This window comes from Martes martes (assembly GCF_963455335.1).
Source record: "Martes martes genome assembly, chromosome: 1".
Taxonomy (NCBI): domain Eukaryota; kingdom Metazoa; phylum Chordata; class Mammalia; order Carnivora; family Mustelidae; genus Martes; species Martes martes.
The window spans coordinates 199,089,851-199,115,822 of record NC_137888.1 but is presented as its reverse complement, the minus strand read 5'-3'; the positions used below and the strand labels follow the sequence as shown (position 1 = coordinate 199,115,822).

The 25,972-nt window shown below is 61.1% G+C and overlaps 1 protein-coding gene across 3 annotated transcripts; it reads right to left on the bottom strand.

Moving 5' to 3' along the window:
* On the bottom strand, positions 1–23,742 carry CELSR3 (cadherin EGF LAG seven-pass G-type receptor 3; the record flags this gene model as incomplete). Of its 3 annotated transcripts, none has more annotated exons than XM_080816094.1 (35): positions 1–28; positions 1,387–2,275; positions 2,663–2,863; positions 3,400–3,558; positions 3,887–3,996; positions 4,258–4,406; positions 4,500–4,616; positions 5,075–5,201; positions 5,632–5,711; positions 6,140–6,252; positions 6,423–6,597; positions 6,809–7,015; positions 7,104–7,230; positions 7,478–7,645; positions 8,262–8,436; positions 8,830–8,985; positions 9,251–9,446; positions 9,666–9,875; positions 10,101–10,212; positions 11,617–11,722; positions 12,035–12,218; positions 12,514–12,634; positions 12,731–12,872; positions 13,011–13,182; positions 13,570–13,686; positions 14,247–14,432; positions 14,856–15,025; positions 15,116–15,241; positions 15,508–15,671; positions 16,197–16,354; positions 16,462–16,550; positions 16,931–17,046; positions 17,268–17,493; positions 17,843–18,493; positions 19,995–23,742. In XM_080816094.1, 35 exons carry the CDS (start codon positions 23,740–23,742, stop codon positions 1–3), a joined length of 9,975 nt encoding a protein of 3,324 aa, XP_080672220.1. The 3 variants fall into 3 exon arrangements, with proteins under 3 accessions (XP_080672220.1, XP_080672221.1, XP_080672222.1); XM_080816095.1 differs by having other exon boundaries at positions 10,101–10,195; positions 11,621–11,722; XM_080816096.1 differs by having other exon boundaries at positions 10,101–10,195; positions 11,621–11,722; positions 17,268–17,487.
* Positions 23,743–25,972: the final 2,230 nt, after the last annotated feature.

The window sequence follows — 25,972 nt, the reverse complement described above, 5'->3', positions numbered from 1 at the left end:
TCAGGAGTGCCCCTCGCTTCTGGGAACTCTGTAGAGTTGAATGCAATGGTCAGAGGTGGTTGGGGAAAGAACTCAGTCAGGGGCCTCTCGGCCTCCCCCACGGCCTGGCCCCCCACCATCTCCCTCCTCCCACAACCCCATCACCTTTTCCTCTCACTCCCCAGCCCCCTTACACCCGTTCTGGGGTTCTCAGACCCCTTCACCCCTTCTGCACCCTGAGACCCATCAGCAAATCCCCCTGGTCCCCTGTCATCTCTCTAGGCGCTCAGCAAGCACCTGCTGTGGATGAACACTATGTTAGCTCTTGACAGATTTGGCCTCAAAAAACCTCCACATCTCAGTTACTACAGACCCATTTTACAGATACAGAAACAGAGACTTGGGGAGGTCAAGAGTGACTCCAAAGCCCGAATCCCCGCACAGTCCCCCAGGAACTAACCCCCCACCAGCCCGACATCAAGGCTAGCTGTAGTTGGGCCCAAGCAATACTCCTAGCTCTCCCTCAGCCCTGCGTCCAGCACCCTTCCAGAGTCCCTGGCACAAGGCCCTAAGCTCCCTGCTCCTCCTTCCTTTCTCCTCCTCTGACTCCCCTTGGGTTCTATTGGTCTCCTGCCCCACTCCTGGGTTCCCTCCCCGTCCCCCGCCAAGCCTCCTTTCACCCTGCAGACCTCCATAGAGCCTGACCTAGCCCTTCCTCCTTCCTGAAACTCAGCTTTTCTCTTGGCTTCCAAAGCCTGGCAACCCCTGGTGCCTCCCCACTCCCTCTCCGACTCCTGTATATCCAGTGGCTTTCCAGGTATGGCTGCTGCTCCCTGCACTCCAGATGGCACGCCGGCCCCTGAGATGCACCAGGTCCCAATGTGTGTTCCACCTCGCAGTGCCCACAGGTGCGAGGAACTTAACATTGACTAAATAAATACATGGGTAAATTATTTACTTTCAAGATTAGGGCTTCAGCCTGAATGAGATGCCCCCATCCCAGCACCACTTCTGGCCCCTCCTTATCCGTTACCACCTCCTAGGCAAAGCCTCCCAAGCCATGATCCCTCCTTTCCCCCTTGTCCCTTTTTATACCATGTTATCTCCTCCTTCTAGGCCTTGGCTCCTGCTCTCAGCCCCTCCACTAGCTCAAGCCCTTTGGAAGGCATTTCCCTCACTTCCCTAGCCCGGGAGGTGCAGGGGAGGGAGGCTGGCAGCACTCAGACACCCGGTGAGTCCCTTTTAATCACACCACCATTCCCTGGCTGTGGCCCGCTGGCTGCACCGAGCCTGGGTTAGCCCTCGCTGCCAACCCACAACCCCCTTCTGTGGCAAAACACAGGGCAGGGTCCCTGGAGGGTGCCTTAAGCTGATGAGGGTGTGGGCAGGTGGCCACACCCTGCTTACTCTGAGTCTGGAGACAGCTCCGAGATGCTGTGGGACGTGGCAGAGCGTGGTGTAGAGGGCCCAAGCGCAGAGGCTGTGGCAGAAGGCGTGGCAGTGGTATGAGGGCCCGAGGGCGTGCTGGAGGACTGCACAGAGGAGGAGAGAGCTGAGGAGTTGAAGGAGGCCAGGATAGAAGAAAGAATGTCCAGCTGCTCTGTGGAGGGGCCGTGGCTAGGGCCACTGGCTGGGTCCTCCCTAACTCTGAGCAGCTGTGGGGGTGGCCCGAGGCCTTCTCGTGAGGGGTGCCGGCTAGGCACATGGTCCGGCGGCTCCCCTGAGTTCGATCTCCTGGACAGAGAATCCAGGGGCCGGGATGGCAAGAGGGGGTCCCTTGAGAGTTGCCGCTGGGGAGACAGGGGCAGAGGCGGGGGCTGTGGGTCAAGGTCCCGGGCACTGTGGGGCAGGGGCAGCGTGTTCAACCACTCGCAGGGCGCCCCTGGGTCCAGAGCATCTCGTGACCCGAAGCGGCCGGCCCTGGCCCCAGGGTAGTCCCTGGGTGGCTGCCTCCGTGGGAGGGTACTGCCCCGATCCCTGGGCTCCAGGCGTCCTGGCCCGGCATCCAGGCGTTCCTGGGAACCCGGCCGACTCAGGGGACGAAGAATGGGGGCAGGGGCGTCCTCCAGTCGCTCACGGCTCAGCTGCCGCCGGAGGAGCAGATCCAGCTGTTCTCGAGAGGAGTAGCGGCTGGCTGGCTGCGAAAGGCTGCCTGTGGCCCCTCCGGCATAGACGCGACCATAGGAGGCGGCTGGCACAGCGCGGTGGCCCAAGGTGGCTGCGCGGCACCAGGACAACTCAGGAGCGCCTCGGGTCTGTGGCACCAGTGGGTACTGCAATCGGTTCTTTAGGATGCCTGCATGTGGAACAAATGGGGGCCAGGGTATGTATGAGGGGGCAGGGGCAGACACTCCCCGGGTCTAGGGAGGCAGCTGCCCCTGCAATCCCTCTGACATGGGGCTGGGGGCAGAAACCCCTTGGAGAGTGGCAGAGGCAGCCCCTAGGGATTCCGTAGTGGCAGCAGAACAGAGCTCAGAGTGGGGAAGCAGCAATCCTCTGTCAGGACAGAGTCTGTCCCCATGGTGCGCAAGTAGGGCAACCCCCCGTCACTTGAGATCAGAGGAGGGACAGCCCCCAGGACCTGGCAATGCAGGCCAGGGTCAAAGGGGTTAGGAATCCCCTGGGTTGGGGTAGAAGCTGTCCCTCAGGTCCCTGAAGTATCGGCCAAAGTCGGGGATTGTACCTTTCCTCTGGTGCTGGGCCCGGCCCAGGGAGGTTTCATCTCCACTGGTCAGGGCCAGGTCCGGCTGGTTGTTGTTGGCTGCGTCCTTGCTGGTGTCCAGCCCCAGGCGCCTTTCGGAGCCCCAGGTCTGCAGAGCACAGGGAGTGGCCTCGCACTCCCCCAGGGCTGGCCAGTAGGACAGGAGGTCATTGCCATCCACATCTGGGGAGCCAGAGCAGATTACAGGAGCCTCTGAGTTGATCCCACTGTTACTGCCCCCACTCCCCCAAGCCTGACCCTCTTGCTCATGAAACCCTGGTTGTTCTGACTGAGCCGAGATAGGAATGAGTGGGCGTCGCTCAGAAATCAATGGAGAGGATTACAGGTGAGCCTGTCACTGGAGAGGTGGACAGATACTAGGGGTGGGGGAACTTGGTGGCTGAGGGGCCAAGAAGAACCCTGGAAGAACCAACCAGTTTGAATCCTAACCCTCAGGGAAGAAAAGGGGCTGGAGGAATGACATGTCACCCCGTAACATCCCTGACCTTGACCTTGTTACCCGGGCTGTTCCCGGGTCTCTAGCCAGCAGAACTGCTAGGAGGCTGGATGGGGAGAGGTGTGCGGGCGCCTGGTGATGACCCCACGTTCCCAGTAGGTCAGTCCCAGGAAGCCTCAGAGGATATCAGTGTCCCTGGGTCACACCCAAGAGGAACAGGGGGTATCTCTTGGTCACCGAGGGGGTCAGAGTATCCCCTCACCTTTGGGGTGAGTGAGGAGCCTCTCACTCTGGGCTGCGCGGCGGAGTGGACGCTGGAAACGCCCGCGGGACCGGCCATTGTCCTCGCTCTCCGAAGATGGGATGGACAGACTTCTTTCCTCCTCCAAAGATAGGTCACTGTCGGAGTCAGAGTCTGCAGCTGGAGTTGGGAAGGTCAGAAGAGGGAAGGCACATCAGCGGCTCGGGAAGGCAAGGAACTTGGGGTTCAGCAAAGAGCCTGGGACTGAAGGTCTTGGGGTGGCTACAGCAGGGAGCTGGGGCTGGGGACCTAGGTAAAGCCTGGAGTGGGGGTCGGTGCAGAATGGCTGGGACTTGGCAGGAGAACCAGGTGTCCCCCGGGGCAGTGACCTGAAGGGAGCTCATCCCACCACAGTCAGCTGCTGCTCTCAAGAAAGAGAAATGGGGGAGAGATCCTCCGCCTCCCCCGACCCCCGGCCCAGGCCCCCGGCCCAGGCCCCTACCTCCACCGGCATCTCGATGGAACATGGCCACGTCCAGGTCAGTGGGGCCAGCATGAGCCTGGAGGCTGTGGTCAGTGTGGTCAGCAGCTGAGCCATGTCGGACCAGGACGTTGTCCCTGGAAATGCAGGAGCGGCCCCACCCCCACCGTCAAAGAGGGATGTGATGGGGTGCTTTGGAGGCTGGGGTGTCTGTGCGCACACAGGCCAACTGCTGTGGAACGGCTCCAAGGGCACCCCTGGGTGTGTGGCCAGAGGCGTCTGGGCCCAGGTGCCAAGACAGGCGGAGCCGCCACCCCAGGACCTGGGACGCCCACCTCTGGTGGAGTGGGACCAATCTGAGCGGTAGAGCCCCCGCCAGAGAAGGCTGCTCTGCTCACCTGAGGTAGCCGCGGCCCCGCTGGCTGTCTTGGTCCTGGGTCCGGCCGGAGCGGGCACTGCTCACCGAGGACACAGTGGAGGCACCCAGGGTGATGCGGATGAGGCCACTCTCTTCAAAGAGGGCCGTGTTGTTGTAAGCCCCGTGCCCCTGCGGGAGGTGGGCGCCCACAGGCGTGTGAGCCGGTTCTGCAGAGGCCGCCTGGGCACCACCCCCAACTCCCCGGCCCCGAGAGCCCCTCACCGTGCCCGGCACCGGCCTCGCTTCCTCGGGAGCTGCCTTCCTGCCCAGACAGGCCGGTGTCCAGGCTGCCCGAGCATCTGCATTCAGGACACAGAAGAGCAGCAGCACTGCCAGGCCCTGGGCCAGCGAGGGTCAGTGTGGGGTCAACGAGGGGTTAGCGAAAGTCAGTGAGAGATCAGAAATGAGTCACAGGTCAGAGGAGGGCCACCGGGAGGGGGCAGTCGGGGCTGGGAGAAGTCACTGCGGGTCAGCAAGGGGGACCAGTCATTGCAAGACAGTGTGAGGGAGTGAGGAGCCCAGGGCTGACCCAGGAAGGGAGTCAGGGAGAGTCCTGGAGGCAGCGAGGGCTCGGAGGGGCACGAGTGACCAAGTCGGTGGAGGTCAGTGTGCGCCAGTGAGCGGCCAGGAGCCGCAGCGCTGGGGAAGGTCAACCCAGGATGGGCAGCCCGCCCATCATCAGCTCATCAGCCACCCAGCAGGAGTCAGCCCTAGACCGGGGCTCGAGGGTCCGCCCAGGGTTGGGGCCACCCGGCCGAAGCCCCACCTGGCCCAGGGCGGGGCGGGGTGCCGGTTACCTGGAGGCCACAGAGCGCAGCGTGGAGGTAGTGGAAAGCCAGGACGCTGTGGTTGACCGCCAGGAGGCCGAAGAGCCAGGAGGCACTGACCAGGAGAAGCAGCAGGAAGCAGCTGCGGAGGCTCCCGCTGTGGAGCACAGGAGGACGTGGGGGACATGCAGACGTCACGCGGGGCTCAGGTAGGGGACACACGGGGACATGGAAGGACAGACAATCCCACAGGAACATGGCAGTTTCAGGAGGACACGAAGGGAGATGAGAGGTCACCGAACGAACCAGCAGGGTACTTAGGGAGTCACGAGGGACACGGGGGTGCTATGAGAGAAATGTGGAAGACAGGGGGGCGACGCAAGGGGTAGGGGGCCGAGTGAGCCACCCAGGCCACAGGAGCCTCTGCGGAGACAGCAGGGCAGAAGCACATGCAGGGCTGGAGGGTGATGGGGGCGCCAGAGAGGGACCACAGGCCAGGGTGGGTAGGACTGCGTGCCTGTGCCCAGAATCCCGAGTCCAGCCTGCCAAGGAGAGGACCCCCCACCTTCCCCAGCCAGCCGACTCACAGCACAGAGGTCTTCTTGGCCTCCCTCTGCCCCGTGGAGCAGGTTGTGCGGGCAGCAAGGAGAAGCATGGTCCCATTCATCTGGACCCGCGGCCAGACATGTGGAGCAGGGGCAGGGCAGAGAGAGACAGAGACAGTGAGAGAAAGAGAGCGACAGGGACAGAGAGAGACTGAGCCACACAGGGAGAGGCAGAACCAGGGAGAAACACGCACACGATCGGGAGATCAGAAACAGAGAGGTCCTTAGACACAGAGGAAGCCCGAGGTAGGCAACCAGGGAGGGACTGATAAATGGAGAAGGAGGTTCGCAGGAAGAGGCAGCTGAGTTCCTGACCTGACACCTCCCATCTCTGCACCAGGGGAGCAGAGGATAGAAGTTGGGGTGGAGCCCTGCAAGGCTGCGGACTGTCACCTGGCACCCCTCCATGGACACTGCCACACCTGTTGCGGGGCCGTGCCCTGATACCTGCCACGGCACACCTGGGTGGCCTCAAGTGCAGCCCACTCACCACGACGACCAGGATGACGGGGCCTGCAAAGCTCCAAATGAGGGGCTCGTGGATGGAGATCCAGCAGAAATCAGGGTTCCCATAGCCCTCAGGATCCAGGCCCACAGCAAGGCCTGTCGGGGAGGATAGGAAGGACAGAAGGGGTATGTTCTAGAGCGGGTGCCCCTTTCACGCACAGGGAGAAGTTGAGGGGGAGGGCAGAGCACGCAGCATGGGGGACTGAGGTTGGGTAAGGATCAGGAAGGGGAGTGCGTGACAGAAGCCAGGGGTGTGGGGCCCTCACCCAGCAGCACAGCGGGGACGCCCCAGCCCAGGGCGTGGTAGAAGCGCATGGCGCCACGGTCCACGTTGCGTGGCTCCACCTGCATACGGTAGAGGTGCAGGCCGTGCACGAGGAGCCACGCGAAGGTGCTGAGGAAGAAGTAGTGCAGGAGGATGGCGACTGCCGTGCACACCAGCTGAAGGCAGGAGTAGGGGGGCGTCAGCACCGCTTCCGCCTCACCGCGCTCCTCGGACCCCTAAACCATGGCACCTTACCCCGCCGTCCTATTCTGACCCCGGGCGCCCCGACCAGAGCCTCCCTGACCTCTGACCCTGAGCTTTGGCTCCAGGACTTCCTGGGCTGGGTGGTGGCATGAGGACACAGGGCCCCTAGCCCTGACCCTGCACCTGGTTGTGGGTCCTGTGGATTCCCAGCAGGAAGAGGAGCTCGGCCACACCCAGGGCTGCTGCCACATTGGCATGGATGCCACGCATGTTGGACTTGAGGCTGCGCAGGCTCAGCAGGATAGCGGCGGTCAGAAGCAGCGCGGCCACAGACACTGCCATGACCACGTGTGTGAACACCGCCAGCAGCTCCAGGTCACCCTCCAGCCGCTGTGGGGACAGGGATGGTCACTGGGGCATTGGACACCCCTGCCCTTTGGCCTGTCCACATTCCTCAGCACCCGGAACAAAGTCCCACCTCACGGGGGGAGGCGTCCATAAGGACCCCAAACGTGCCCGTCCGGCTGCAGCGACATCGGGCGTGAGAACCATTCCTGTGCACCAGCTCGCAGTCCCGTGCTGTCCACATGCCGTGCTGGTCCGCCCTGCAGCCACAGGGCAGTTAGACCTACCATCCCTTGGGGCACTGCCCCGTGGCCAGGTGGAGGTGGGGGCGGGGGGTGGTTTGTGACAGTTAGTGGGGGTTGGGGGGGTGGGGTGGGGCCGAAGCTGGGGAGCAGCATTCCTCATGGGCCTGGGTGCACAGGGACATGGGTGGGAGGCCACCCAGGGCAGGCAGGGTGCTGCAGGGGCCACCAGGGGACCAAGGGCTCCCGGAGCAGAGGTCCTCACGGGCCAGGTGGGTCCCACTGCACGCAGATGGCCTTGCTCCGATTCGCTGTCTGCAGCAGGCGGAACTCCAGGCTGATCGGGGACTCCAGGACACCCCTTAGGAAGTTGCGTCGGTGGAACACAGCCACACTGACCACCGGGGAGTTCATAACAGGGTTCTGGGGGAGCCTGAGGAGACACCCAACCTGGGCTCGGACACCGCTGACCTCCCCAAGCTCTGAGTACCTACACCTCACGGTCTTCGTGCCGTTGGCATGGCTGACTGAGTCCGGAACGCCCCAAGGCAGAAGCTCTTTCTGGGCCACTTCAAGATCCTGAGTCCGGTGGCCTAGATGGGCTGCCATGGTTCCGCACAACTGGCAGGCTCTCTGCACCCGAGTGGCTTCAGATCCACTGCCCACCCTGCGGTCTGCAGCCTGAGCAGCTCCAGACTGTTTGCCTTAAAGGCCCTCCCTGCCAGCCCCCTCTGACCTCCACCCGCCAGCCTGTGTTTGCCAGTCTCTGTCAGCCAGTTTGCCTATCTGCACCTGGCTCCCAGACCCCTGCTTTATGTGACTGCCCCCACTTGTGGCTCTCTGTCTGTCTGCCACTGTGCACAACCCCATGGACATGAGTCACAGGGAAGCCTGCATGGACGAGGTTCCCAGGGGCTGGGCACAGGAGCTGTCTCAGGACAACTGTGAGCCTGTTCATTTGCCCACCAAGAAAGGGGTGCTAGCCTGGGTCAAAACTTGCAGGAAGCTCAGGGGTGAAGGGCCTAGAAATAATGCCTTCCCCATGGTACCTGGCTCCCCGGCGCTCAGCCTGGAACTGGGCAGGGAGCAGCCCCCCCAAGGTGCGGTAAACGAGAAGGATGACAATGGAGATCCCAGGCTCCGGCTCGGGCTCCGGGGGGGCTGGAGGAGGGGCCGCACTTGAGGTAGAGGAGTTTTCGATGCTGCTGCTGCTTGTGGACAGAGCTGCCAGGGGAGGGAGAGGAAGCACCGTCAGTGGCCTCTGACCCCAAGCACCCACAAACCCAGCTCTGAACCAACCAAACACAGCATCAAGCATGGGAATCTCTTTCCTGAAGGCCCAGAACTGGGAGATGGGAGGAGCAGAAGCCTATGTTCCCTTCATCCCCAGGGCTGGATCCTGAGTGTCAAGGCCTGGGAGAGATCATCAGGGGTGAGGGAGAGAATCTGGTGAGGTAAGAGTGCTATGGGGGGTTGACACGGGAGGGTCTCATGCAGGGGTCTGACAGGGGGCAGACCTGGCTGGGGGCGGGTGTTGGGGGACAGGCAGGAGGGCGACATGCTGACAAATGGGCCGGGAAACAGGAGCTGGGCCATGGGTCAGCCGAGGGCTCTCACCTTCAGGCGGGGATGGCCGTGGGGACTGGGAAGGCAGCAGCACGTGTGTGTGAGGGTCCCAGGCATCCTGGCCCCGGAAAAGGTTGCTATGGTAACGAGGGTAGCGACGGGTCCCCCGGGTGGGACTGGGGTGCTCCATGCGATCAATGCTGAGCACTGCCCAGGAGGAAGACGGGTAAGACCCAACCAGGATCTCCTCCTCATGCTGAAGGCCCCACACCCTCCTATCCCCACCCCGTACCCTCGTCCCACAAGCCATCGCTTCACCGCTACCAGCACAGAGCGTGTCCCTGCAAAGTGCTGAGGGAGGGGGGCACAACCTCCTGCCACTGATGTTGACATTCATGTCCCCAGCCCCTCAGGCCTCCAGGTCCTTGCCCCTCCCCGTCCCCACCCCCCCATCAGGCTAGCCGCCACCTACTGATATTGGGTGTCACCAGCCCCACGGGATTCAGGTATGTGAGCTCCATATTCCTGGCCAGGGTGGCTGCGTACTCCTCCAGATGCTGTACCAGCCCCGCGCTGCCTGGGGAGCCCCCGGGGACCCGCTGCCCCAGGGCTGCCCACAGGTCTCCAGTCTCTGGAGCGAGCAGCGCAGAGCCAGCCCACAGCAGATTCTGAAAAGAGGGAGATGAGAGCGGGCTCAGTGGCCTGAGGACGTGTGAGATGCGCAGGGCAGGGCTCAGGGGTCTGGCCGGGCACTCAGACCCCAGCAGGCAAGGGGCTGGGTCGGGAAAGGACAAGGGAAGAGGGACAGCCTGGGCTTTCAGTTCCCCAGGGTCAGGAGAGGACTGAGCAGGGGTCCCTGGGATGGTGAGCACAGGGCGTGGCCCTACCTCATTGAAGTGGGCGTCCTGAGTGGCTGTCAGCCCGAAGCCCTGCTGGTGGCTCTCAAAAGCCAGCAGATGGGCCAACAGTCGGGCGGTGACTCGGACATCCTGGCTAAAGTAGTGGTCTGTGTGGCCAGTCACCTCCCGCAGCCTCTGAGCCAGCTTCTTGGCCTCCACTGTGTCCAGGGCTGTCTTATTCAGCTCCAGGCCGTCCAGCTGCCAGGACAAAGATGGGCATAGTCACTCTCTGGTCCCTTAAGCCTTTCTCAAAAGCTTCACCGGAAGAGGGGTTTGGCCAGATTAAAGGGCAACCAGGAAAAGTCCAGGAGGTCCACGGCTTGGGCATGAGGCCTTAGGGCCCAGCACAGGCCTGAGGAGGCCAAGGCCAGGCCAAGGGCCAGTGCAGGTCCTGAGGGCAGGGTCAGGTCGGGGCAGTCTCACCAGCAGGTTGAGTTCTCGAAAGGCAGGGGAGGTACAGTTGAAGAGGTCAGGCTCCAGCCAGCCCTGGTCCTCGTCACACAGTCGCACGGCAACACCTAGGGGCAGACGACCCCTGTCAGGCCCAGGGCCTGGACACCTTCACTGAGGAGGTGAGCACAGCACCATCCCCTAACGCAGGGGGAGTTCTGAGGCAGAGACCGGAATAATCAGCATCTTTGGCTGGACCCCTGGACACCGCAGCCCCAGCCCCCAGCCCAGGCAGGTCCTAGCTGCCTGTCCGTTAATTCTAGAGGGGGTCTGTGGGCCATTGTGAGCCACTGGTTACATAAAGCTGAGCACCAGGGCTTTCTCTGTCTCTCTTTCTCTCTCTGTCTCTCTCTCTCCATCTCACACATACACACACACACATACACACACACACACAAGCAGAGGCCAGGCCAGGTTTACAGACATGTGGCCCAGGGCAAGCACACACACATGTACCAGCACTCACATCTGCACACACGTAGATATGCGGACCGGGACAAACACACAGACACACGTGCTCTGTCATGTACGCACACACAGACATGCTGACACAGACCAGGTTTTCCAGGGGTATCGTGTGACCAAAGTGAGGGTGGGGTGACAGTTCTCACACCAGTTTTAACTGCCCCAGTGGTGGACTCTGCTGCCCTCTCTCCCTTGTCTGTGCGACTGGGATGGGGGCTGAATGAGAACTGATGTGGGCCTTAACAGAGCTTAAAGCCACTAGCAAGAGGGACCCTGACTTAAACACAGAACCCCCTCCCCTGCAAGACGGACTCACAGACACGTGCACAGGCACAGAGAGACACACACATGAGCATGCAAACACAGACCATGTCTGTCCAGCCACTGTGAAGACCTCAAGCAGCAGGGAGGGTTCTGCGGGGACCTCAGGCAGTGGGGAGGGGCCCTTATGCGGTGGGGAGGAGTCTAGAGGGTCCTCAAACAGAGGGGAGGGGTCTTTCGTGACCTCAGACAACAGGAAAAGCCCTGAAGACCCCGGGAACTGAGGAGGGGTCTGCAGTGATCGCAGGAAGTGGGGAGGGGCCTCTGAGGAGCTCAGGCATCAGAAAAGGGCCCCCCGCATCCTCAGAGAGTGGGAAGGGGCCTCCAGGGACTTCAAGCAGCTGAGAGTAGTTTTCAGAGACCTCGGGCAGCAGAGGATGGGTCTGCAGGGATTTCAGGCAGCAGGAGGGGTCTGCAAAAGCTCTGGCAGTGGGGGGGGGGCAGCACACCTGAGCAAACACGTACCCCTTACCTGCACCCCGCAATCCTGCCCAGAAGCCAAGAGAAACAGACGGAGGCTCAGTGAGGGCATGGGGAGGGACCCAGAGCCCCCAGAAGGTAGTGAGGAGCCCATAAGGACCCCCTCCCCGACTCCCACTTCTTTGCAGGAGCAGGGCCGCCCAACTCAGGAAATGAAGTAGCTCCAGCAGTCAGAGGACAGGCCTACTCCCACCCTCACTGATGCCCCTGCCCACCCAGGTACTCACCCAGCGCCCCCCGAGGACAAGGCACTGAAGCCAACATGCCAAACTTGGTCTGGGGCCACCACACACCAGATCTCAGGGACTTGGGACAGGCATCATAGAGCACTAAGGAGAGAGGAGGCACTGAGGCAGATGGCCGGGGGCTGGGGCCAACGACAGCCACACCCACGGTCCTCTATCACCCACAGCAGACTCACCACCCACCTCCACTGCTGACCTTATTACGGGAGCTGGCCTATCAGATTCTGTGACAAGTCATTGAAGTACGTGGGGCAAATGTGGTCCCTAGTCGTCAGCTGTCTCCTTTAGGAAAAACCTTCCGGAGCCCCTAGCTAGGGAGCCAAGCCGGCGAGGCGACTTGGTGGCAGCAGGCCAGAGGCAGGCCACTCTATGTGGAACTGCATGGAACCCGCTCACCTCGGCAGCCGCTGGCTGTCACCTCTGCAAAAGGACTGTCACAGCTGTTGCACTGGCGGCCGAGGGCTCCTGGGCGACAGGGGCACTGCCCACTGTGGGGCGCACATGAACGCGAGGTAGAGCCCACCGGGTAGCAGTCACATGGAAGGCAGGAGTCGCTGCCCCGCGGTCGGTAGTGGAACTCCTGTTTGAGAATGGATCAGGGAAATGAGGTCAGAGATCAGGGCTTAAGGTCAGGGCCTCAGGCCTGGGGAATGAGTGGAATCAGGGGCAATCAGGGGAATCAGACCGGAAGGAAGGTTGGACTTCAAACGAAATGTAAGGGAGAGATCAGATGTCAAGGATAAGAGGTGGCAGTTAGGTGACAGGACAGAGTAAGAGGTTAGGGCTTGAGTCGGGTGGCAGAGACAAGTTGGATAAGAATCACAGATCGTGGCTGGAGAAAAGTTCAAAGGTCAGGGGTCAGGGGCCAGGAATACCTTGCAGTGACACTGCCCATTTGTCTTATTACAGTTGGGGTCAAAGCCCTTGTGAATGTCGCAGTTGCAGGGGCCACAGCTTGGGCTCCCCCACCAGCCCCGTGGACACTGCTGGTCCATCCTGGAGGGGGAGAGCCAGGTGAGATGCCGCCACGTCTCAGTGACCCTCCCCGCGCCCCACCAGGTCTTTCCATCATCTCAGCCTCCAGCCCCTCACCTGTGCTCACAGTGGTGCCCAAAATAGCCGCCCGCACAATCACAGGTGTAGCCATGGGGGGCTCCTGGAAGGTGGCGGCAAGATCCCTGGTTCTGACAGGGATTCAAGAGGCAGGCGTCCACACACCCTGGGCCATAGTAACCTGCAGGTTGGGTCAGCAAGCTTAGGACACACTGGGCGGAAGGAGGCACCTGTTCTTCCCATACCTGCCTCCTCCAGGCTCTTCACCACGAGCCCCTGGTTCCCGCCGGGATCACTCTATCCTACCCCCAAGTCACACCTGGCCAGCAGGTGCAAGAAAAGGTCTGCCAGAGGTCTCGGCAGTCTGCGTGGGGTGGGCAGGGGCCAGATGCACAGGCGTTCGTTACGGCACAACCAGGTTCCACATTCACTCGGTGGCTGGGTGGAAGCAGGGCTGGGGATCCCGAAGGCGTGGAGCCAAGCCACACCCCCTGCGGACAGAGCCACCAAGGCGTGAGACCCATATCAAAGCACCCCGGTCCCTGCAGAGCCAGCCACCTGATCTGATGACCCCTGACATGCAGTCTTCCTCAAGCCCCCCAAAAGACCCAGTCCCTGACCCCAACATCCCCAATTCAGCCCCCCATGGGACCCCTAATCATGCTGTTCCTGACACAGATCTCTAACGACCCTTGATAATCTAAGCTAGACCCTCACCTCCAATAGTGCAGAAAGGCCTGACTGTCTCTGATGGCTCTGGGTCACATCCCTCCCTGTGCCAACCCCTACGTGGATGCAGCTTTTCAGGTCCCAAGGTGCTCCTAACCTCTGACCACTCACCCTAATGGCCCATACCATGTTCCCATGCTGACCCCCACCTGGATACAGCCAACCAGACCCTGAGGAACCTCCTCTTCACTGCTGGGGGGCAGGCCTCCCACATGGAGTCGCTTTACTTTCAGACCCTGCAGTTCACTCCCCACTGCCATGGTGTCCTGGGGGAGGAGGACAGTCAGCACTGGGGGTGTGGGGGCACCTGATAGGTCCCTGCCCTGCCCTGCCCCAGAGTCAGTCTTGACCTTGTCCTAGCCCTGTACAGCCATCCTCTGTCCCTCTGGACCAGGGAAACAGTCTGGGAATGAGCGGCCCCTGAGTATGGAGGACCAGGCTGGAGCACGAGGGATGCATAATAGCAAGGTTTCGGTCAAGAACTGGGCCCAGATAGGCCTCTCTCCTGGACCCAAATAGAACACTGACATTTCATGGCTTTGAATTAGGGAGGTCAGGGCAAGGAGCAAAGGGGGTTTCCAAGAGCTCAGGAATATCCTGGCTGCAGAGGTATCCCAAGACCAGACCAGAAATCTGCATATCCTCTCTGACATGAGCAGGCCTGGCAGCAGAGCAGCCTGGCTGGCAAGGTAGGCTCCGAGCAAGGGTATAAGGAGGGCACTGCAGGGAGAGTGCAGTGCAGTGGAGGGAACTGAGAGGAAATGGACTGGGGAGGGGGTCTGGTGGGAAGACTGAGAATGAACTACCGCAGAGTCAGAAATCAGACCTGAAAGAGGCTAAAGTCCAATGAGACCATGAGGACATGATGGCCCCGCCGGCCCCCTGGCTCCTCCTGCAATTCCAGCCGCAGATCGTGCCACCGGCCATCACTGACAGTCACCTGGTCCAGAAGGAGGTGGGCAGCACGGCCCGAACCCCTGGTCACCGTCACGGACAGCAACCCCCGATCCAGCTGCAGATAGAGAAGCACAAGCCTGGGGTCAGGGGCCCAAGATGGGCTGGGGCTGGGAGTTCAGGAGGTGAGGTCTGGGGGCTCAGATGTCAGCACCACAGGGCCAGGGCTATATTTAGCATACAGGGGATTGTGCCCGGGGATGTCATGTTGTTGAGACGGAAGTTAGGGGCCAGACATCAGGGTCAGGGGCTGGGGATCAGTGCAGCTAGCACAGAAGAGATATGCTGGGGCCCTGCACCTGCAGAGGATATCATGGTGGGAAGGAAGGTCAAGGGCTAGGGTCCAGAGCAGGGTCAAATATGGTCAGGACACCTGGTAAGAGTATGCAGTCTGACCAGGTTCAAGCCCAAAGGAGTGTTGCTGACAGCATCTGAAGTTGAGAGTTGGGGGTCGAGGGAGGGGCCAGGAGGACAGACACACCTGACAGAGGAGCGTGCTGTGTGGCCCAGCCTGCACTTGCATCAGGACCCCCTGCGTCGCCCGTGTCCGAAATGCCAGGCCCAGGTACCACGGCACAGACACAGCCACGTCATTTCCGAAGTCCCAGCTCAGTGTGCCATTGCCTCGGAAATGATGGGGATGGGCCATGGCTGAGGGGATAAAAAGAGCAGGATCACAGGCCCCACCTCAGGAACAGACCTTACCCTGCAGGCCCCTCTTGCCCCGTGCTGCCCACTCACTGAGCCTACAGTCTTTGCCACCGAAGCCCACGGGGCAGTCGCAGCTGAAGCCGCCCCAGCGTTCTGAGCAGAAGCCGCTGTTCTTACAGGGGCCCGAGTCACAAAAGTGCAGCTTGGCCTGGCAGCCTGGGAGAGGAAGGCACATGGAGGATGTGAGAACATGGGGGAGAGCGGGGGGCACGAGTGCTAGACAGGACACGGGGGTCCAGAGGGGCCAAAAGTGGCCACGATTTCCACCCTGTGTTCTCTCAGGGTGGAGTTGAAAGGAGGTGGGCCCTAAAGGCTAGGCTATGACACAGTGCTTGCCCACAAAGGAAACAAGGGTAAGGTCAGATGTGGAATCACTCCACGGAGCCCTCCACCCCCCTCTCTAATACGGGGGCACGGACTACCTGCCATGGTGCCGTTGTTCGCGACAAAGGCTGCCATGTCCACTCGGCGGCCATCAATGTACAGGTCCCTCATGCAGCCAATGAAGTCCTTGTGCGACACGGGGAAGTTCTCGGGGAGGTTGGGGACACCCCCCAGGAGCAGAGGGCCCGTTAGGTCCAGGGACCTGGGGATCAGGGGTCCGCATCATTGTTGGGATGGGGGCCAGGGTAGGGTGGTTCCTGAGGGCCACAGGAAGTGTGTGTGGGGAGGTAGGACTCAGAGGGTAAAAGTGATTTAGGGGGGAGAGTAAGGCCAGGTTAGGGAAGAAGCTGGGGTCTAACTTCAGTTGTAGGGGTGCACAGGAGAGCTCAAGATGCACAGATGGTCTAGGGAAAGGTGAAAGAGGGGTCGAGGGCTAGGATGAAAGAGTGAGGCATTTGGGTGGTTGGTGAAGAGTCTGGGGTGCCAAGGGGGGCTGTGGGGCATTAAAGAGAAGCAGGGAGCATGGACACTGGGGACTGGGGACCTGGGGAACATGTGCAGGAGTGGGGTGAGCTAGCTAGTGATGGAGCTAGCGTGAGGTGGGTTTTCAATGTCCTCAGGGGGAGAGGGAAAGGGTGATCTGGGGAAGGGTGGGGAGTGGGACATGTGAAGGGGTGGGCTTTGGCAGGCAGGCAGAGGGCATGGGGATCAGGGGCTGGGGTCTCACTTCTTGGAGCTTGTTTGCACGCCAGCAGCCGCACATGAGTAGTTGCCAATGTCAGCCCCGAACTGCAGAGCCACGGCCACATCGCAGTCATCCACGCTTAGCACAGCCACCTTGTCCTTGGAGGGGCCCTGAGCACCCCCCAGGGCATCTGTCCGGGGCTAGAGACCCAGGCACACCACTCAACAGGATCCCCAGGGTGACCCCTGAAGGGCAGAACCTGGCCTCCCAGCTCCCCTCACACTCCCATGCCAAGGCTGGTGCCCACCTTGTTGTAGTATCTTAGATGCACTGTGTGCCACTGTCCGTCACTCAGGCCCCCTGGAACTGTGGGGCTGACCACTGTGTTGGATTCACCTGTGGGGAGGATACACATGGAAGGTTGTCTGGAGCTGCCTAGTTGCCTCTCCCTCCCCACCCCCAGTCGTACAAACACAGCTACTTCCAGGATGTAGCATATGGTTCTGGATATGTCAGATCAGTCCCATCCACTAGTGACCACACTGGCTGGACCAGAGTGTCTCTGGACAGATAGGAGAAGCACACACATTGGACAGATGCACTTTCCCCCAGGGAATGGCTAGAACATCAGATCCTCACTGATGTCTGTTTAGCATGGAAGTAGGTATTGAGGGGGTACAGTGAGACAAACCTGAGGGGACTTGAGGCTCACCCCCCCCAGCCATCTCACCCACATACGTACACCCGCCCCGACACACATCCACGGAAGCACCCACCCGTGGAATAGGTAAGCCGCACTTGCCCGGCCACGAGCTCCAGGGCCAGGAAGTCGTGCTTCTCGTTCAGGCGCCCATTGTAGAAGAGCAGCCCACTTGGCTGCACTGTGGCAAACCTGGGTCGTGTGGACAGAGAGCGATGAGAAAGGATGCCGTGACGTCAGGGATAGTGCAGTGACGTCAGGGACAGTGCCGTTCCAAGACAACCCAGTGGGGCATCCCGGGAGGGGTGGTGTCCTGTGGGGGATCAGGATGGGGCATCTGGGAATCTGAGTCAGGGTCATGGAAGGAGCAGGGACAGCGTGGAGGCGCGCGGAGATACGGGGCTGGCACCTACGAGAGGGACAGCGTGAGGTGGAAGCGCTGTCGCAGGCCGCGGAACATGACGAACGAACTGGGAGGGAAGGAGCGCGCTGCCACCTCGCAGCGCGGGCCCTCGAAGGCGCCGCCCGCCGGGCACTGGCAGCGGAAGCCGCCATCGGGCCCGTCGGCGCAGGTGCCCCCGTTGCGGCAGACGCCGGGGACGCAGCGTCCAGCCTCCGTGTCCAGCTCGCAGTCTTCTCCTACGGGTCACACCGTGGCGGGAGGTCAGCGCCCCGCCCGCGCGGACTCCAGCGGGCCCCGCCCCTCCAAAGACTCCCAGCCCTCTGAAAGGGCGAGCTCCCTGTGGGCACGCCCTCTGTCAGCCTGGCCCCTCCCCGCGCTCCCAGTGGCCCGGTCACGCCCCCAGGACCCGCCCACTTCACAGCCTCAGTCCGGCCGAGCGAGGCCTCTCTCTATTTCTTCAACGCCTCATGCTCCCGCAGGGCCCGGCTCTACCACTTCCGGCCCACTCGACTCCGGTACGCTCAAGGCTGCCGCCGCACCCTCACTTCCACCGTAGTTCCGGCCCCAGCCCCGCAGCCTGCCCACCTGTGAAGCGCGGCCGGCACACGCAGGTGTAGCCTCCCTCGCGCCGCGCGCAGGCGCCGCCGTTCCGGCACGGGTTGGAGTAGCAGAGGTCCAGCTCTGTCTCGCAGAAGTCTCCCGTGAAGCCGGGCGGGCAGCGGCAGCGCAGGCCTGCGATGGGCTGGATGGGTCGGAAGAGCGTGGAGGCCGAGGCCAGGAAGGGCGCGGACGAGTCGAAGCGCAGCACTGACACGCACTTCATGTAGTTCTCACACGGCTCGCGCAGGCACACGTTGTCGTCGAAGGGCAGCACGTCCAGCAGCGAGCGGGCGGCAAGGGCCGCGCGGCGCACGTATAACTGCTCTTGCAGCTCCTCGGAGCTGAACCAGGGACCCGCAGCGCCCGCCCCGGCCCCGCGCGGCGCCAGTGCGGAGAAGCTCACATTGAGCACGGTGCCCCCCACGTCCGTGTCGTTCTGAATGTTGAAGATGAAGACGTCCTCAGCAGGAGTAGCAAGCACCGAGGCCACGCCTTCCAGGAAGTGGCCCAGCAGTGGTGACAGGAAGCGCTCCTGCCACATGTTCTCAAGGCGCACGGTCAGGCTGTTGGCTAGCAACTCCTCCGTGATGATGACCACGCGCAGCACACACTGCGCCGTCACGCTGTGCAGCCCATCTGCGGGTGGGGATAGGGACAGAGGTCAGTGTGGGGTCCGTGGCTGCCCCTCCCTGGGACTCAGAGGGCTGGGGTCAGTGAATGCCCAGACCCCCAGCACCTCTGAGTCAGCAGGCTGACCTTGCCAGGCACAGGGCATCTGGGGCTTGGGACCAGCTCCCCAGCATCAAGGAACAAAGTTGCTGCTTCCTATCCCCTCCCTCCAACATCAGCAGAGATCTGAGCCAGCCCATGGGTCAGTAAGTCATTCATCCAACAGCACACAAGAAGATCCCTAAGTGGTCAATAACCCACCCTCCCCCAGGTTATCATGGTCAGAAAGACACCCTCACTCAGAACTTAAAGAGCTGTCAGGGCCACTGACCACCCACCCCTTCGCATAGACAGGAAAACATCCCCTCAAAGAAACAAATGGGGTTCTAGATCAAGGATTACCCCTCCCCTATCTCTGGTCAGCAAACTGCTTTCCCACGGCACTAAAAGATGCTCTGGCCCTGTGGCCACTCAACCCCATCCCACGGAACCCTGGCTCAGCAAGCTCCCTCTCTCCAGGAAGGTCTTGGACCCTGGCCACCCACTCCCTCCTCAGCATTCTTGGATCAGAAAGCTGCCTATCACCCCAGACCTCGGTCCTGTGATCTCAGTGGCCACCTTTCAAAATGAGGACAAGCTGCTTATATACCTTGTCCCCAGGCCCTAGTACACATTGAACGCTAACTAAGGATTGGTTGTTGAGTGAACTGAGGGATAATGAAGGCTGTGCCTCCTTTGGCAGAGCCAGGAGTCCATGCTCCAGGACTGGGGAATGAACACCAGCTGAAGCCCAGCTCCCAACCTCTGGAGCAGCAGACAGAATTGCCAGAGCCTCTCCCACCTGAACCCTCCTGCGAGGGAGTGTTTGTGAAAGTCTGGGGCTGTAGAGGTAGGAAAGAGGCAGGTGGGGGCTCTGGACATATTCCTGAAGAGCTGGGCTGCAGTCAGCCCCTTAGACAGCAGCAGGGCCAATGTGTGCCCACTCTTTGTCTGAAGCTGCCTGAATAAGCTGCTGCTCTTGACCATTGAGCTATTGGCCTCCCTCCCTGTACAGATGAAGGTCAGTTCGGACCCAAAGTAATACTTCATCTGGACGAGGGTGTGGTGTGGGCTGACTGGCCCATGCTGGCTTTTCCTGTGACCTCCCCAGCATTAACCCAGGAACTGCAGCCTTCTGGGAGTGGGGGCACTATCTCTAGTGTAGTAGACAGTTCAGATGGTCTTTATGGGGTCTGCTAGATGTCCTAGAATCTCTGGGGTTCTGTGGAGTCTACCCAAGACCCTAAGCAAAGACTATGTGAACTTAACCTGTGAAGTCTATGGCAGATCCTGCGGGATGCAGGAACCCAGCACTTTAGGGATTCTTGGAAGGCTTGGAAATCCTTCTTGGTTTGAGGTGCCCTGTGGCGCCCATTAGGCCCTGATAGGTTGAGGTCACTGGGTCACCTGTCTGCCCCCCATCCCTTACCTGTGACAGTCACCAACATGGAAGCTACCAGTGGGCGGTTGTTGTCTAGCTTGCGGCTGAGTCGAAGCTCCCCGCTGGTCTGGTTGACCACCAGCAGCTGCAGCTCATTGCCCCGCTCAAAAGAGTAGAAAAGGTGGTCAGAGACATCAGGATCATAAGCTGGGATGCGTCCAATAACACCTGAGGGGAAGGTGTCTGAGCGGTTGGATACATAGTTGTTGAAGAGGATCTGGAAGTTGTTGAGCACAGGGCTGTTGTCATTCTGGTCAACCAGGCGGACATGCACAGTGGCCCGACTAACCAGAGGGGCAGACGTGGCCTGCACCACAATCACATATTCCTGGCGAGCCTCGTAGTCCAGGTCAATGAGTGCAGTCAACTCTCCAGAGAAGATGTCCATTTGGAACAGCTCGGGGATGTTCCCTTCCACAATCTGGTACATTATGTGGGCATTGGGGCCTTCATCAGGGTCTACTGCTGTGATCTGAGCCACCACGGAACCCACGATGCTATTCTCCTTCACTCGCACCTCAAACTCCTCAGCTGGGAAGACAGGTGCATTGTCGTTTACATCCTGCACCGTCACCTGGATGCTGACTGGAGTCCGCAGTGGGGGCACACCTCGGTCCACTGCGTAGGCAGTCAGTTCATAGACTGGCACTGCCTCCCGATCCAGCCGCCTCACTGTGCGGACAATACCAGAGGTGGGCTCAATGGTAAAATCTCCATCCCCATCTTCCCCATTCTGGAAAGTGTACTGGACCCGGCCATTGGCATGAGCATCCCGGTCAGTGGCTGAGATCTGCAGGACACTGGTGAAAGGTGGAGCATCCTCGGATACCAGCCCCGTGTAGTGGGAAGCCACAAACTGTGGAGCGTTATCATTCACGTCATTGACCATCACCTCCACGTAAGTGGTGTCTGCCTTCTGTGGGATGCCATTGTCCCGGGCTGTGATAGCCAGTGTGTAGGTCACCTGGTCCTCATAGTCCAGGGGAGCCTGTAGCGTAATGGCCCCCGAGTCTGCATCAATTCGGAACTGGGGCAGGTTGTCCTCCAGAAGATAGGTGATACGGGCATTCTCACCCACATCATCATCAGAGGCACTGATGACCACCACAGTGCTACCCACTGGCCGATCCTCATTCACACTCACAGAGTAGTGAGCACTTTGAAAGACGGGCCGGTGAGTGTTGGCATCTGTGATGTTGATGTGCACATAGCAGTGATCATGAAGGGCACGGTCAGAAGCAGTTAGCACCAGTTTGAAGTAGCGTTCCTGCTTGTAGTCCAGTGGCAGAGCCAGTGTCACCAGACCTACACCCCCCTGGGTGCTGATGGCAAAGCGATTCCGGGTGTTGCCACCTGTGATCTGGTAGCTGATGGCACTGTTGGCATCACGATCTACAGCAGTCACACTAACCACGGTGGTGCCCACAGCTGCATCCTCATTTAGCCGTAGGTGGTACTCCTTCATTGTAAACTCGGGCCGATTGTCATTAACATCTAGTACAGTTACTGTGACACTGGCCGAGGCCGAGAGTGGGGGTGTGCCATGGTCTCGGGCCTCCACACCAAAGAAATAATGCTCCACAGATTCACGGTCCAGGGGACCACTCACAGAGACCCAGCCAGTGGCACTGTTTATCACAAAGGGCATATCAGGTGCCACACCAGTTAGGGAGTACTCCAATCTGGCATTCTCCCCGTGGTCTGCATCCACTGCCTGAATGTGGATGACTGAATGGCCCAGGGGTGCATTTTCCAGTACAGAGACCTGGAAGGGTGTGCTGACAAAGATAGGAGTATGGTCATTGATGTCCACTACCTGGATGCTGGCCAGGCCTGTGTTGTTGGACAGTGGTGGCCGGCCCGCATCCTGCGCCCGGATGCGCAAGGCATACTCTCGCTCGGCCTCAAAGTCCAGAGGTGCTACCACTTGGATCTCACCCGTAAGGCTGTCGATTGCGAAATGGCCACGACTGTTGCCGCTGATAATGTTGTAGTGCACCAGTCCATTGGCATCCTTGTCCCGGTCGGTGGCTGTGACGCGTAGTACCACCGTGTGGGGGCGCACATCCTCGCGCACCTGCGCCACGTAGCGCTTCTCGCTGAACTGGGGCGCGTTGTCGTTTTCATCCAGCACGGTGATGTGCACACGCACAGTTGCAGAGCGCGGCCCGGGCTCTTGGCCTTGGTCGCTGGCCTCCACAACCAGCTCGTAGCTTTCCATGTGTTCGCGGTCCACGCGACCGCTGGTGCTTATGAGGCCAGACCGCGGATCGATCTCGAAGGCCGCGGAGGCCGCGGCGCGCGCAGCTGGCTGCCCCACGAAGCGGTAACGCAGATTGGCGTTGGGGGGCGCGTCTCCGTCTGTGGCACGCAACTGAAGAATGGGGTAGCCCTCCTCCACGTTCTCCCGAAGCGTCTCCCGGTATTGCGCCTGCTCAAACACCGGTGCGTGGTCGTTGCGGTCGGCCACTGTAACGGCCACCATAGTGGTGGCCGAGAGGCGCGGCGAGCCGTGGTCCTGCGCCGTCACGCGCAGGTAGTGCCGTTCCATGCTCTCGCGGTCCAGAGCAGCCTCTGTGCGGATGAGGCCGCTCAGTGGGTCAATGCTGAACAGCTCCAGCGAGCGGCTGTTCATGAGTGCGGCTAGCGAGTAAACTAGGCGCCCGGCCTCGCCTGCGTCCGGGTCCTGCGCCACTACGCGTAGCACCGCGGTGCCCGCAGCCTCGTTCTCGGGCACTAGAGCCTGATAGTTATACTGCGGAAACTGCGGGTGGCGGTTCGCGGCGCGACGGAGGCGGACCCTGCTTGCTGGGGGTATTCTCCAGACTCTAGGCCGAGCCGGGACCCCCGGGGGGCGCGGCCCCGGGCGCTGCGGGAGGAAGCGGCGGCGGAAGAGGCTACGCGAGCGCATGCGCTCGGGCGTCGGCTCGGGAGCTGTCCGAGACTCGCGCGGTGCTGAACCAGACGCGGGAGCTGTCCTCTCTGTGCGCGGTGCTGAATCCAGCCCAGGGCCAGATCCCGCAGCCCTGGGGGAACAGTCGGGCTGAGGGACTGTTCTCTCCGCTCGAGATGTCGCAGTTCTCTCGCCCTGACCCCTGCGCCTCGGCGCCCACAATTCCCCGCAGCAACGCATGGTTCCCACTTTTTTCGGGGTGCCTCTCCCAGCATTCCTCGGGGAGGGCACAGGCTTGTAACCACGGGGCCGAACCAGAAGATCGGAAGGGAAGGGCGAGCTGTTCTCCAGGCTCGGGACCCCTGGGGACACAGTCTCTGGAGAGAGACTATCTCTTCGCAAGGGTCCTGTATGACCGCAAGAGGAGACCTCTGTGCGCCAGCATAAGAGAGACCCTGGTCCCTGTCCTGTTTCTCGCCCGCGGCTGTCTAATGCCTGGACCCCATATTTCGCCCCTAGCCCCGCGTCCGGCTGCTTAGGGGGCCCTCGACCACTCTGGGCGCTTTGCCTTCCCCCTCGGAGCCCCACGAAGACAGGCTCCCTGACTTCCAGACCAGGCTCTCCATCCTCCTGGACCCCGGGCGTTTCGGGACAAAGAGCTAAGGCTCCGCTACCGGCCCGCGCCCCTGGCCCCGTAGCGGCAGCTACCCCTGGGTCCCAGCCTTGGCCCCCGTCGACCCCCAGCTCCTCCCGGCTGAGAGGGAACAAAGAGAGGAGGAGAAGGAGCAGGAGTAGTGGGGTCGTCGGCCCCCTGAGACTCCACCACGGCGGCCGCCTCGCCATCACCCCCCGCCTCCCCACACGGCCTCCACCGCCCCTCGCCCCGGTCCGGGCCTTGGGCCCGCCCCGCCGCTCGGGCCCCCTCCCGGGCCCCTGCCGCCGCCCCGGTCCCCCGCCTCTCGGCCCGTCGCTCCGCACCGCCTCCGCCCTCTGGGCACCATCTACTCCGCGGCCAGAACCCCTTTGGCATGCGGCCCCGGCTTTTGCCGCCCCCACCACAGCATCCCCGACGCTGCTGCCGCCTCCCGCCGCTCCAACATGGCTCCCGGCCTCCGCGATGGTTCGTTCCACCTCTGCCCCGAAGCCCCAAATCCGGTGGTACAGCCCATTGCGCATGCCGATTCTGGATATTGAAGCTATTGTCGCCATCTTTCTTAAGGGCAATGCGCGACTGCTGCCCGCGGTGCTGAACGGGGCTAGGAAGTTCGCCGTCCCTGGATCCATCCTCCTTGCTCTGAGCCAGCGCCCTCACCCTCCTTCCTTCTTCTAGGCGCGGTCCCCCATCCTTTCTTCTACTTGCAGGTCTTTTGTCCTTCCTGAGCACTAGTTCCGAACCCTGTCCCGGATTTTGGTCTGAAAATGTGGTGCCCATGATGTGCAGAGAGCGTTTTCCTGACTCTTGGCAGGGGTACTATGTGCAATCCTGGGGGAGGAAGGGACGTTGACTGGATGGGACTTGGGACGCCAGACCCAAAGTTAATAGCTTGAACTGTTCGATCAGTGAGTATTACTCATGAAACACGTCGCGACCATCTCTCTGTTTGGAGCGTCTCTGCAGAGCAGGGACTGTAGGTGACCCGCCCAAGGCATGAGTAGAGACCAAACTCTTCGCTGCCTTGCTGGATCCCAGCAGTCTCCCGCGCTGGGGACCCCTCCACTGGAGGCTACACCCTCCTCCAGGCCGCGGGTCTCGAGTGCTCTGGGATGCCACGTGGAGCCCGACGTTGCCACAGGGCTGCAGCCACGGCTTCCTCGGATCCCCGCCCCTCGCCCGCCACGACTGCGTCCCTTAACCCCTTGAAGGGACTAGCGGAAGCTCAACCTTCCTCCCACGATTCAATACAGTACTCCCAGCGCTGAGCAACTCCGACGCCAATCGGTCCCAGCTGACCAATGGACACATACAACCAAATGGACGTCACAGAATACGACATCAGGTTGGGTGAGAACTATTGGCACAATGGGAGGCTCCGCCTCCGACGGCGGACTCATTGTCTGAGGGGAGGGTTCTGTGGCTTCCAGGTTGGCCGGAAGAGATAATCCTGGAGGCTCTCTACGGTCCCGCCGGCAGAGGCAACAGCGGCAACGCTCTGCAGCGTCGTGTGTGAAGGGCGCGGGCGTCCCAGGACCGAGGAGGGGTTTAGGGCTGGATCCCAGAACGTTCCAAGGGGCGCGGCTCCTACTAGGAACTAACGGGAAACTCCTGGCTGAGGCATCCGACCCACTACGACGGTACCTATGACATCATCATCAACCAATCAAACCGCACATTCTTTGGCCCCTGACTTCTTCGCTTCCGGGAGGTGGGGCTCCCGTGGGCTCCACCTCCTGAGCGGCCTTTCTACCTACGGAGAGCCGGCTGGTGGGCTCCAGAATCTGAGGACCCCCTTAAGGTCGGATCTCCGCGCCGGGTGTGCAGTCTGGGTTCCACTGGGCGTGAGGGTGGAGCGTCTGCTTGGTCGCTGAAGGCGGAACTCGGTTGGATGGGGGCCCAGACCTCGCAGGGGCTGGAGGAGCGAGGCCGGGGATGAGGTTTTGGTTGCATGTTCGCCCTCCGGGTACACAATCTAGCGAGTACAGGGCACGGAACTTTACACTAACAAAGGAGGGAGGCAGGCGGAACGTACGGGGTAGGGTGCTAGGGTCCCGGAGGAGATGCCTCCGCCAACTTAGCGATCTGGGACGGCTTCCCGCTAGAGCAGAGCCCGAATAACCGAGAGGAAGTCCGCAGCTGCGAGGGAAGGAGGAGCGCTCATCCTAGGTCTTGGAGGCTAAGTGGTCAAATGTGCAGAGGTGTAAAGGAACCGCCTGCCGAGGCAGATCAAACTCTGCTGTCTTCACTAGGGCTAGCAGTGGCTTCAGCGGATCCTCCCGTGGAGAGCAAGACCTAGACTTTTTTTTTTTTTTTTAAGATTTTATTTATTTATTTGACACACAGAGAGAGATCACAAGTAGAGAGGCAGGCAGAGAGAGAGAGAGGTAGAAACAGGCTCCCTGCTGAGCAGAGAGCCCG